This window comes from Nicotiana tomentosiformis, chromosome 2 (assembly GCF_000390325.3).
Source record: "Nicotiana tomentosiformis chromosome 2, ASM39032v3, whole genome shotgun sequence".
In the NCBI taxonomy this organism is placed as follows: domain Eukaryota; kingdom Viridiplantae; phylum Streptophyta; class Magnoliopsida; order Solanales; family Solanaceae; genus Nicotiana; species Nicotiana tomentosiformis.
In genome coordinates, this window is record NC_090813.1 from 48,441,808 (window position 1) to 48,455,915 (window position 14,108).

At 34.8% G+C, this 14,108-nt stretch overlaps 1 protein-coding gene across 2 annotated transcripts; it reads left to right on the forward strand.

Annotated features, from left to right (window-relative positions):
• The first annotated feature begins 9,501 nt into the window (after positions 1-9,501).
• LOC104095925 (bifunctional nuclease 2) lies at positions 9,502-13,752 on the forward strand. Of its 2 annotated transcripts, none has more exons than XM_033656037.2 (10): positions 9,502-9,967; positions 10,919-11,128; positions 11,203-11,255; positions 11,354-11,377; positions 11,912-11,977; positions 12,062-12,133; positions 12,734-12,843; positions 12,918-13,009; positions 13,115-13,178; positions 13,370-13,752. In XM_033656037.2, the coding sequence occupies exons 1-9, from the start codon at positions 9,706-9,708 to the stop codon at positions 13,165-13,167; spliced, it is 942 nt and encodes a 313-aa protein (XP_033511928.1). In that variant the 5' UTR covers positions 9,502-9,705; the 3' UTR covers positions 13,168-13,178; positions 13,370-13,752. The 2 variants fall into 2 exon arrangements, with proteins under 2 accessions (XP_033511928.1, XP_033511927.1); XM_033656036.2 differs by having other exon boundaries at positions 9,507-9,967; positions 11,354-11,410.
• Positions 13,753-14,108: the final 356 nt, after the last annotated feature.

A 14,108-nucleotide genomic window follows, 5' to 3' on the forward strand; every position in this document is an offset into this window, starting at 1 on the left:
ATAAAATCGCATAGAAAATGCTAAGATTATTTAACTATAAAATTTTACAGAAATAATTATGTCACAATTTCTATAGTGCACGCCCACACACTCGTCACCTAGCATGTGCGTCACCTCCCAAAATTTATAAAATACATATATTCAGGGTTCATACCCTCAACTCCAAGATTAGAAGAGTTACTTACCTCGAACAAGCCGAATCCAATGTCGAGCAAGCTAAACAATGCTCCAGAAATTCCATAATGCGCGTATCAACTCCCCAATGGCTCGAATCTACCATAATTAATTTGATTCAGTCCACACAATTCAAAGGAATTAATTCCATATCAAAATGCTAATATTTTTCATAAAATCCGAAATTATGCCCCAAAAATTACTTGTGGGGCCCACATCTTGAAATCCGACGAAACTCATAAAATACGGCAACCCATCCAATTACAAGTTAAACCATACTAATTTCACTCAAATCCGACTCCAAATCGGTATTCAAACTTGAAAAATTCGTTTTGTGACATTAGAAAAAATTCCTTCTATTTCTCTTGAAGATTCAATAATCTTACACCAAAAATTAAGATTAATTCATGGAATATAATCACAAGGGAGTTAAGAACACTTACCCCAAGTTGTGTGAAAAATTTTCTCTCCAAAATCCGAAAAAGAGAAAAAGTCTCGGAACCCTCGTTTTAAACACTGCCCAGGCATTTCCGCACCTGCGGTGCCTGGGCTCGCACCTGCGCATCCGCTTTTGCGGACAAAAATGCGCGCCTGCGGAAACAGTCAGCCTCCAAAAACCTCGCATATGCGGACCTTTTCTCGCATCTGCGGGCTCGCAGATGCGCAAACCCTTCGCACATGCGTTCGCCCTAGGCCAGCCCCAGTCCGTATCTGCGCCAACACCTTCGCACCTGCAGCCTCGCAGATGCAGCAAATTCCTTGCACCTGCGAGCACTGCCCAGTCCCACTATTGGCCGCTTCTGCGATTGATCTCACGCACATACGACTTCGCACCTGCGATCAAAAGCTTCGCAGGTGCGATCACACCAGTAGGCAGCAGTTCCAGAAATGTTTCAAGTTGAATTTGATCCGTTAACCATCCGAAACTCACCCGAGTCACTTGGGACCCCGTCTAAATACACCAACAAGTCCTAAAACACACCACGGACCTATTCGAGGCCTCAAATCACATCAGACAACCTCAAAAATACGAACTACACACGGATTTAAGCCTAATAAAATTTGAAATTTCCAAATTCTACAAACTATGCCGAAACCTATCAAATCACGTCCGATTGACTTCAAATTTTGCACACGAGTCATATTTTACATTACAGACCTATTCAAATTTCCAGAATCGGATTCCGACCCCGATATCAAAAAGTCAACCCAACCCCCGATCAAACTTTCCAAAAATTCAACTTTCGGCAATTCAAGCCAAATTCCACTACGGACCTCCAAATAATTTTTCAGACACGCTCCTAAGTCCAAAATCACCATATGGAGCTATTTAAATCATCAAAATTCGAATCCGAGGTCATTTACACCTAAGTCCGCATCCGGTCACTATTTTAACTTAAGGTTTAAACCTTGAAACTAAGTGTTCCAATTCCTTCAAAAACCTCGTTGGACCCGAATCAATTACCCCGGTAATTTACACAACAACTGTAAAGTACAACTCGAGCAGTAAAGGGGGAAACGAGGTTGAAATACTCAAAACGACGGGCCGGATCGTTACATTAGTGAGTTTTTCCCATAGGAATTTTCACGTTAAAATGTTGCTGTGTAGTTTTATTTGTCTCTTGGATTATTTTTTCTGACATAACAATAAATGGTGTTCTTTAGAAATATGGCCTCCTTTTATACTTACCATTGTACCTTTACAACAAATCATGTATAAGCACCAGTTGCAGGTACCGAGAGTGAGTTGCATGTATCCTAATAAAAGTGATTATAACCCATATATTCTTTATTGCAGGATGGTCCAACTCCAACCCCACTTGGCATTTGCATCATTCTGTTACAAACATAAGGATCGACGAGCTTATCAAGTTGTTGAAACAGCTTTCCAATGCTCATTAGTTAATCAGACATCGAACACAGCTGTTGAATATATAATAATTGATTCGAGATGCTTTGCCTCTGGCTCACTCTTGTGTTTACGAGCCTGAAATTTCTTTGGTTTTGAATTCAGTTTGACAAGAAATCTCATATGGTCAACAAGAATAAAAGGCACCCCGGTACATTAAGCTCCCGATATGCGTGGGGTTCGGGGAAGGGCCAGATCATAAGGGTCTATTATACGCAGTCTTACCCTGTATTTCTGCACATCTAAATATTTAATTTTTTTGACAAATGTCGCCTTTTCACTCTATTTCCACTGAATTCGTTGGTAGAAAATGTGTTGGAATTGCACGATCATGAATTGTTATGTGGAAGATGGACTACTCTCATAATGTTTCATATTTATATGACCTTTCTTTTACTTTGTGCATTCAATATTCCTAACTAACTAGCCCGACCAGGGACGGATCTAGAGTGTGTGGAATGCAGGTTTTGTGGAACTTAGTAGCTTTTGTTTAGACTCTATATTTATCTTAAGAAATTTATTAAATTTATACAAATTATTAATTTGAAATCAAAGGATTTAAAAGAATTACAATACCGAACCCACAAGCTTGGCTCCGCCTTTGAATCTGACTAAAATTTACATCGTGTAAAGTCCACAGTAATGGGTAGCCTCCCACAAAAAGTTTTTTCATCCCCTGAGCTTGAATCATCATCTCATACTGAGTTATTTATATACCTAGTAGTTCTTGAAAGAATAAATATCATGTCATCTGGTCATGAGCTTACTATTTTTGCAACAGCTTAAGCGAGACCCAATTTAATTCCAACCCGATATAATTTTTACAAAATTCGAACGCCCATTCCGATACGAGTTCAATCATACCAATTTTATCAAATTCCGATAACGAATCGACTTCTAAATCTTAAATTCTCGTTTTTGAAAAGTTTTAAAAAATTCTCCAATTTCTTCTATTTGATTCACTAATAATTGATGAAAATAACCATGGAATCATGAAGTATAATCACTTTTAAATATAGAACACTTATCCCAATCCATATGGTGAAAATTACCTCAAAAATCGCTTAAATCCGAGCTCCAAAGCTCCAAATATGTTAAAATGACCGAAACCCCAAAATATAGCTTCTGCCCAGGTAGGTCGCATCTTTAAAATGCGACCTACTTCAACTTATTTCCAATCAGAAAATGCAGTGAAAACTGCAGTACTAGGCTTCAGTAAATCAATCATAACTTTCTGTACAAATGTTTAAATGATGAATGGTTTAACTTTCTCGTAACTAGACACCAAGGCTACAACTTTCACATTTTGCTCATCTCCCAATTCCTTATAGATTGGGAGATATAAGCTCCCAAAGTCAGCCCTGTATAACAAAAATTTCTGGCAATGCACACTGCTGTAGCTAAAATCTGCAGTGCCAGCCTTCAGTCAATCGATCATAACTTTCCGTACAGTTGTCCAAATTATGAATGGTTTATCATTCTGAAAACTAGAATCAAAGGGCTACAACTTTCATGTTTTGATAATTTCCAGATTTCTTTATAAATTTCGAGATATTAGCTTCTAAAGTCAGCTCTACGTATCAGAAATTTTGCACATTGCTGTCAAAAACCAGCAATTAAAAATGATCTAAAACCACTCTGAAACTCATCCGAGCCCCTCGGGACCCCATACGAACACACCAACAAATCTCAAAACATATTATGGACTTAGTCGAGGCCTTAAATCATATCAAACAACGCTAAAAACACAAATCACATCCCAATTGAAGCTTAATAAAAACTAACGAATTCCAAATTCTACATTCGATGTCGAAACCTATCAAATCAATCCGGAATGATACCAAATTTTGCATGCAAGTCATAAATGACATAATGGATCTGTTTCAATTTCTAGAATTGAATTTCGACCCCGATATCAATAAAGTCAACTCCCGGTCACACTTTCTAAAAATCTTCTATTTTCTAACTTTCGCCATTTCAAGCCAAAATCAATTACGGACTTCCAAATAAATATCCGGACACACTCCTAAGTTCAAAATCATCATACGAAACTATTGACGTCATCAAAATTCCATTCCTGAGTCGTTTGCTTAAAAGTCAAATTTTCGGTCAAACTTTAGAAATTCAAGCTTTATAAAATCAAACCTTGTATTTGTTTTTGAAAACCTAACGGAAAACGTACCTACACACCTCAGAATAACTTCAAATTTTGTACATAAGTCATAAATATTGTTACAAAACTGATCGAACTCTCGGAATCCAAATCGGGATCCGGTATCAACAAAAATCCAATTATGGTTAAATTTAAGAATTCTTTAAACCTTTAAATTTCTAATTTCTGTCAAATGGCGAAAATTCAAGCTAGGGAATTCCAAAATTAATTTCGAGCATACGCCCAAGTCCCAAATCACGATACAGACCCATCAGAATTGTCAAAATACTGATCCGGTTTTGTTTGCTCAAAATATTGACCAAAGTCAACTCAAATGAGTTTTAAAGGTAAATTTTCACATTTTCTTTGGGTTTTCACATAAAAATAAAATCCGAAAAACTATAAGGATTGCGCACGCAAATCAAGAAAGACTGAATGGAGCTATTCGAGATCTCAAAATACATCAATAAAGATTAAAATTAAAAATGACCTATCGGGTCATCACACAAGTGCAACAAACCAGCTCAAGGGTCATATGAATATCCTCAAGTTTCTTTTTTTCCTTCTAGAAATACTCTACCTTTGTTAGTACAGCTTACCTAGATGAAATGATATATTCATTTTGCTTATAGAACTCACTGGTTGAGTGGAGGAGGTAATTAGGTTTGATATAGGATTACTAAGCAAAGAATGGTATCTTGCCTTTGTTATCCTTATGACAGAAGATTATTTTTTACAACAATTTTCAAATGTGCGGCTCAACAAAATTGGTGGCCTAAAGCCGAATATAATTGGAAGTATTTTATTTTTAGTTTTTTACAAGAAAAGTTCACAATAAACATATGATAATAACATTAAATTTACATTGAAAAGGGTTAATTCAATTCAAAAAGATGTTAGTTATATGTTTATAATACGTTACTTTGGATCTTGTTGTAAAAAATATTATTTACTAATATGAAAATTTGAGTAGTTTAAATCAAAATTCTAAAATATTTCGAATGTTAAAAACTAGATACTCTTTCTATCTTTCTTAATAAATGTTTTATACTTTTTTAATGAATTTCAGTATTGTCTAAGCAAAAATAAAGTCTGAAAATCTATTAAATATTTTTGGGCCCCAAAATTTCGGAGGTTTAAAGCAAAGTCTTTACTAGCCTCTAGCTGAAAAAGAAAACGTACACTTCACCTTCTAATTGCTTTCCCGCATGTCTTAGTTGAACGGTCGAACCAAATAGTGACTTGAACGACCACTTATTTTATTTCTAGCCTTTCATACAAAACGAGGTTGCCACTAGTAGTAGACATAAAGAAGTAGGCAACAAGAAGAAAAGAAAAGAAACGAAAGTTGAGGCAGAGAATAACGAATAGTGAGTTTTTCCCATAGGAATTTTCACGTTAAAATGTTGCTGTGTAGTTTTATTTGTCTCTTGGATTATTTTTTCTGACATAACAATAAATGGTGTTCTTTAGAAATATGGCCTCCTTTTATCCTTACCATTGTACCTTTACAACAAATCATGCATAAGCACCAGTTGCAGGTATCAAGAGTGAGTTGCATGTATCCCAATAAAAATGATTACAACCCATATATTCTTTATTGCAGGATGGTCTAACTCCAACCCCACTTGGCATTTGCATCATTCTGTTACAAACATAAGGATCGACGAGCTTATTAAGTTGTTGAAACAGCTTTCCAATGCTCATCAGTTAATCAAACATCGAACACAGCTGTTGAATATATAATAATTGATTCGAGATGCTTTGCCTCTGGCTCACTCTTGTGTTTATGAGCCCGAAATTTCTTTGGTTTTGAATTCAGTTTGACAAGAAATCTCATATAGTCAACAAGAATAAAAGACACCCCGGTACACTAAGCTCCCGATATGCGCGGGGTCCGGAGAAGGGTCAGACGATAAGGGTCTATTATACTCAGTCTTACCCTGTATTTCTGCACATCTAAGTATTTAATTTTGTTGACAAATGTCGCCTTTTCACTCCATTTCCACTGAATTCGTTGGTAGAAAATGTGTTGGAATTGCACGATCATGAATTGTTATGTGGAAGATGGACTACTCTCATAATGTTTCATATTTATATGACCTTTCTTTTACTTTGTGCATTCAATATTCCTAACTTACTAGCCTGACCAGGGACAGATCTAGAGTGTGTGGAATGCAGGTTTTGTGGAACCTAGTAGCTTTTGTTTAGACTCTATATTTATCTTAAGAAATTTATTAAATTTATACAAATTATTAATTTAAAATCCAACAACTTAAAAGAATTACAATACCGAACCCACAAGCTTGGCTCCGCCTTTGAATCCGACTAAAATTTACATCGTGTAAAGTCCACAGTAACAGGTAGCCTCCCACAAAAAGTTTTTTAATCCCCTGAGCTTGAATCATCATCTCATACTGAGTAGTTTATATACCTAGTAGTTCTTGAAAGAATAAACATCACGTCATCTGGTCATGAGCTTACTATTTTTGCAACAGCTTAAGCGAGACCCAATTTAATCAAGAGAAATTTTCAGAAATGACTATTGTTTAGTGGCTATTAACTTGCTATAGCTACCACTTACTTAATTACTTCCTATAGCTATGTTTTCACTTGTTATAGAGTGTATTCGATGTATTCAAACTACTGTACTCATGAATACAGTAGCAAAATTCGGCGAAAAACAAGGAAGTCTAGCTAAACATAGACTGTATTCATATGTATTTGCGAGCTGTATTCGTGAATACGGTAATAGAAATCTGCGAAAAAAGGTCTTCAGCTGTTTAGAAACGGTAAGTGAATCAATTAACGTGATAGACTCCTAATATAACTCCACAAACTCAATTATAACACGCAAAATTTGTATTTTCAGTTATAGAAAAGATTCTCAGCCGAAAAATACTCCAAAAACAAAGCAATCTTCAGAGATTCAATCCATCCTTTCTTTTTTTAGTGGCATCTTTACTAAAATATTTTTTAGTGGTATCTTTTACAAATAGATTTATATATTGAAATTATATAATTACATTAAATACAGTTAAATACATACAATAAATTGAATACATGAAGTATAGCAGGTCATCTATAGTACAAAAATATATGAATACATACTGCAAATATATTTGAATACATATATACATCTGAATACATAAATTATATTAATTAAAAAAATATATGAATATATTTTATAATACATTGAATACATATTGCTGAATATATACTGATGGACAAAACAGTGAAACAAAGTAAAGCTTTAAAATTATATAATTAACTTGAATACAATTAAATACAGTGAATATATTGAAAAAGTAGAAAAAACTAAATTCGTGAATACAATGAAATACATGGAATACAGCGAGATACATTGAATACAATGAAAATAAAGGTAACGGACTCTTCAAGTTCCTCAGCCCCAAACTCCGTCCCCAATCCACCGATATCCAGACCGCCGCCATATGAGGCGTCGCCGCCGGTACCGGCATCCTCTGGGTCGTCCAGGTAGTGAATCTCTCATTTCTGCTTTGAAAATTTTGAGATATGCACTTGTATTTCTCCAGATCTTTGTTTCTCCTTTATCTTTTTCTGTTTCGTTTTGTCTTGTCTTTTCCATTCAATTCCGATACCAGCGAAATCTATCAACTTTAACACTTACCACAACTTTTTGGAGCAAAAAAAATTAAAAATTTCGTGAAACAATGGAGATGAATCAGTGGAGAATCGTGGTTGTATTCATGGAGAAGAGACTGGCGTTGGGGGGGGGGAGATCGTTGTTAAGTTGTATACAGAAAGTAGGAGAGATAAAATATTACTTAGCGTATTTAATGGCTAAACAGTAGGAAGTGACCATAAATACATATTTTGCTATAAAACCTAAAAGGTAGCTATAGAAAATAATATTTTAAAAGGATATTTATTTATAATAAATAAGGTGTAAAACTTTGCTATAGGAGGTAAAATTTCCTTTAATCAAGCCAACGCTTGTGAACTGAAATTGTTATTTCAATGTTGGAATTATATTTGTTATTGGGCTTTTTTTACTTTTAGCTCGTGCTAGAAACTATTTATATTCGGTAATCAAAAAAGTATATAAAATTTGTATAATTTTTATATATAACATACATAATATATATATATATATATATATATATATATATATATATATATATATACAAAAAAATTATATATTTTTCGATTATTATTTTGAGAGTCGCTATACAAGAACATTTTCCTTTCTTTATGTCGAACAAACGGTGAAGAATAAGAAAAGAAAATTATTATTATAAAAAACAAATATGAAATGCTTCAACCAGCCGTCTCAGGAGCATGCGATGCACGTTGTGGCGGGCACTTGCCTTTGCTGGATCGTGTGCTCCTTCCCATTTACTTTTGTCCAAGAGCTGCATTGCTTCACGCCAACCGTTTCCTTCCACGTGCCCTCATTACCGACACCTATATTCATACAAAATTGATACTGAAAAATGAAAGTGAACAAGAAAATTGTTAGAACAATATGCAACATTGGTGGAGTTAATTTATTGAATATTTAAATCAAACGATTCTAATAGAGTCAAAATGTCTGTTAAAAATTCAAACAGTCTATTTAAATTAATTTACAATTGAAATTTAGCTAGCGTTTAAACATAGATTTGAATAAAACTTGAAAAAATAGATTTTGAAATTGTTTTGATAAATAAATTTTGGAAGTTGAATTGTGTTTGGACATGCATTTTATTTGAACAAAAGTTAAAGTTCTGTGAGTGGAAGAAAAAATTTTACTCAAAAACTTTCCTAAACCAAATTTTGGAAATTTAAAAAGAATTTTAATTTTTTTGTTCAAAAATCGATATTATTCCATGAATAAAAGATGTTTTTAAAAAAAATTGAAATTTATGGTGAAACGGAAGCTTAGTGGTTTTGTTAGGTATTCTTGTGTCGCCCACGTTAATAAGTTACAATATGCGCTGTGTCATGATACTGAAGGGCATTTTGCCAACAAGAATGTAGACCCAAGAGGATCTCTTATCTTCTCGACCTTTCTTTTTCCAACACGTTACAAACAAATTGACAAGAGAAATGATATAAAAGTGAACACTCAACTTCGTAGCACGATTCCTTAAAAAATGGCAATTCGCAATTTAAAAGTATGAAAATGAAATTTGGACATTAAATTTTAAATTATTTTGAAATAAAATCTGTATATTAATAAAAATTACACAAGAAATTCATAATTTTTTAATAAAAAATATCTACGAATAGCAACAAGGTTAAACTAATGTTTTGGAATTGGGAAAGAGCTCCTCGTCCTCCTGAGTATTCTAAAACCACTCTTAACATCAACATCCTCCATTCTCTCGCCCAACAAGAAAGTGTCGTTTTTTTCACCTACTTTTGTTTTATCCAAAAAATCAACCCCCCCCCCCCCCCACCCCGCGTGTTCTGTGTAAACCCACATTGAAATTATCGTGTCGCGATGCTCGGAGCTCAGTTGAGGATCCATACGGTCGCCGGACTTTTGACGGATCAACCGGATACCAGCCGGTGGAGTGCCAGCTGCCACTGTTACTCCTCGATTCGAAACATCTCATTCCATCTCTCTTCTAAAAATAAGCATTGTAGAAATTCAAGATTAGCGGTGATCTGCAGCAAATCGTCACGTGGAAGCTTCAATCGGAGATCTAATCAGAGTGATGAACACGATGATGATTATATTGAAGCCGTCGTCCTCATCTCAGGTCTTCAATCTTCGCCTTTTGTAATTACCTTTGTACTGATTAGTAAAAACTCGCTGTTACCGAATTGAAGAGACCTATAACTTAAATTTGTTAGAAAAGATGACTTGAGATGGGAAACCGTGCACTTTGATGGTAATTTGAGAAACTAAATCGATCAATCAATTAATTACATCTAACATCCCCAATCCTGAACCAGTTGGGTCGGCTGTATGATTCCTATGTTTCCATTTTGGTTTGGTCAGGTCTTTTTCATTTTAATGCTAAATATTTAAGGGTTTTCTAAATCGCATATATACCCTGTACAAATAACTAGTTCAATCCCGACCATCTGCTGCCATTATGTTTCTTTTCTAAGTTGTGCAATAGTTTGGAGAGAATTTCGGTATTTTAGATAACTTCTCTCGATGTGATTTAGTTCTTCCTAGTCCTTTTCTATCACCTTTCGAAAGTCTATACAGGACATGACCAGACCAAACTATCTCCGCATCTTTTTTTATTCTCTATATGTCTTACTTGCAACCTTTGGTTAGATGTGATCATTTCTAATCTTGTCCAATATTGTATGACGGCACAGCTATTGTAATATCCATCTTTCAATATTCATCCATCTTACTATCTATATTTCAATATTCATCCATCTTAATATCCATATCTCAATATTCATCTGGTGGATATGATGGACCTTAGGGGATCAACATTCACTCTCAATATAGTATTTCTGGTCTAACAACTGTTTTGTAGAACTTATATTTCATTTTGTTAGGTCTCTTTTTATTGCATAGCGTTCCCTGGCACTCATCCATCTTGACCAACTTATTTTATTCTCTGTGTACTTTGAGAAGCTAATTGCTTAATACATTTCATCTGTAATCTGTCTTCTAATATTACTTAGTATTTTCTTCCCCCGCACGTGAGTCTAAGCATGTTTTACCAATGCTGCAATGACTGTAGAGACTATGAGGCACTACCAAATGCGTATGCGTGGATTTCAAGAACCAAGATGGCACTCATCAGCTCACTTGGTTCCATTTTCTTTTCACACCAAGGATCCTATTGCTGATGCGTCATCTTTAGGGACAGGATTTCTTCGCCGTTTCCAGAATCCAACTATTTTTCTTAAGATTTCTTGTGATGGCGAATATGTGTTGCCAATTATTGTTGGTACGTATTTTTAGATTTCTCCTTCTGTAAGCAGTTCTGTCGTACTGTTATGGATTAACTTCCTGCTACTTCAGGAGAATATGCTGTCAAAAAACTTATAGATTCATTGCATGAGGAGGAGACAGGGGTAATGTTTTTAAGATTTTGACTGTGGATTGTCTGATTTACTTCTCCGTTTCTTTCTTTTAACTTTTCTTTGAGATGCTGATGTTGGTCCTGCTGCAGGATTGGCCGGACCAATTCCAGCTGGTGAGGAATCTATTGCTGAAACTTGGCTATGAAGTATGTTAATACCATATTTATGTATCTCATCACATGCATCCTTTCTCAATATTGATTTTGTTTTAATAAACAATATCTCCATCTTGATTTTAGTCTTCATTTTTACCTAATTTGCTATCACATTCCCTGAACTTGAATCACCAGAAACTTTTGGTTCTCGGATGCATGTCATTCTAAATGTTAGTAATATTTGTTAATTTATGTATCCGGATGAAAGCTTTCATGATGCGACCATTAACTGTTTCTGCCTTATCTTTTAGCTACCAGTTCATGGTATTAATATGCATTTACCAATTATCATGTAAAGTTCTTACTGATTGCTCTAACTTGTAACGTGCCAAGTTAGCAGGAGGCTCTTCCTCAGTTCCTTCTTGGTGTTTTGCAAGATCTAACACTTCATTTAATAGCTGATCACTTTTAAATTGGGCAATGATCACTGCATTTTTTTATTGTTTGAAGTGCTGGTCTTTCTTTCTTAGTTTGGTGATATATCATTTTCAGGTTAAAATGGTGAAGATTACAGAAAGAGTGACTAACACTTATTTTGCCAGAATAAACTTCCACAAGGTATGTTGAAAGTACTTTTTAGGCAAAAAACTCCTACTTCTAGAGAAGATTTAATCTGGACTTAACATTTTTGATAATACATAGCCAGGGGAAAAAGATATTATAAGTTTGGATGCTCGTCCTTCAGATGCCATTAATGTTGCCAGAAGATGCAAGGTATTGTTCTTATGAAAACTTTGAGATTCCAATGTGATAATGTATATTGTTAAGTGTTTGCTAACATCCATTGAAAAATTGATGTCAATCATGGTATATCTGTTGAATAAAGTATGGGACTAATGTAAAATTAGCTTTTCCTCCTGTTTTGACCCAACTCATATAAAATCCCAAAGTTGCTCTCTCATGTGAATTTTCTTGCCTTATCTGTTAAGTTTTCATGCCTTTCTGGTTTCTCATGACTTCTTTAGTTACCAATAAACTGCTTCATATAGATTGCTTACGGTTGTAGAAAAAATTATGTCTCCTGACTGTTTCCACTTTGCCCTTTCTGTTTCCTAGTTTTTTGAGATGAAACCAAGAATAGCTTTATCGGCTTTCAACTTCTTTACGTCTAATAGAACAATTAACATGGATCTGAATTGTAGTTTTTGAGTTAACAATAACAAATTTGGTAAAGTTTTATGTGCATGATCAACTTCTTTTCAGTTTTAGCTGCTTAAGAATAACTCTTATTGATCTTATGTGAGCTGAAATGACCTTAACTAAATTTTGAAAAACCATCATCTGTCTTAATTGAGTTTCTTCTGGTTTATGCAGGCACCAATATTTGTGAATAAGCAAATTGTCTTGGCTGATGCAAAAAGAATAGTTCATGGAATGGACCGATCTAGCAGAGTTAAGTCAACGTATGATGTATTATTAGATAGGTTGGTCGCTTTTCTCTCCTATTTGCATATCTTTGGACTTTTTCATTATTTAAGCTTGATTCTGTCTGATGCAGTGCATCAGATGGCCCCGATTTACTTTCTGAAGAACTTAGTATGGTGAGAAGTATGAACTTAGCAGTGAATGAGGAGCGGTACAATGATGCAGGTATATCAAACTAAATATGTGATTATTTATTGGAAATATCTGCTATAGTTTTCCTATACTTAATTTGCTGATATATCACCAAAAAATGTTTTCTGGTTCCTGCAGCTATGTGGAAGGACAAATTGATGAGGCTTCGTGAGTCAACACACGAGCTCTAAATCTTATCCAGGTATATCTGTCTACTGCTGAGGAAAGTGCTCTTAGATTACTTTAAAAGTCATGAAATGTGCAAATTTATATATTGTTTGGATTATGGCTTTGGTATTCATCTGTCTCCTGAAAATTTGCATCATTCTACAAAGGAACATTTTTCATTATTCGCAGCTATTCATTTTAACTTTTTCTCCTTGTCCTGTTCAGAAATAAAATGTAAATATTCCTTACTGGATTACAACGATAAAGGATGGAAGCTTGCTGTATTTCAACTTTTCGACGTCATACTAACAAAAGTTTCAAGGAATCAATAATCTACAGGGAAGTTCGAAAATTATTGTTGTGTATAGGTTCCCTTGTTGTAAAAAATCTTTGTCGTTGAAAAGTAAATGCCCTATTGGCCTAGCTAACAGCAACGATGCATCCTCTAGGTAAAAATGTATAGTTTGATTCTTGCTGAAGAATATATCAACTCTGTGAGAATAGCATGTACAGTAAAAACGACAATTTGTTTGGCCAAAATCATCTCGTGTAACAGATGTTGCAAAGATGGTATGACCTAAAAGCCTTGTGGTGATGTATTACCATGACGAACAGATGGTGTCTTCCCTTTGCCTTTCTGATGGCTGGACCACTCCTAGATTGCTGTATTAGTTAAAAGAAGGGGCTGGCTTTGCTGAACTGTATGGTGAGAGAGCTGGATTATGCTGAACTCTATGGTCGGGGGTGGCTATGCTTAAGTATACGGTGTGCATTGATTCATCTATATGTTTACAGCATATCCAGATTATTAGAAGCATTAATAATGCCTCCATGAAATGATTGGTTGAAGAATATTCTTTTTCACGCGTCTTCGAGTGATTTTGTCTGCTATTTTCTACCACACAGGTATTGGTAACTCTTCCGTAAGACTTAAATCTATGGGAAGAATATGGGAAGAATTTAG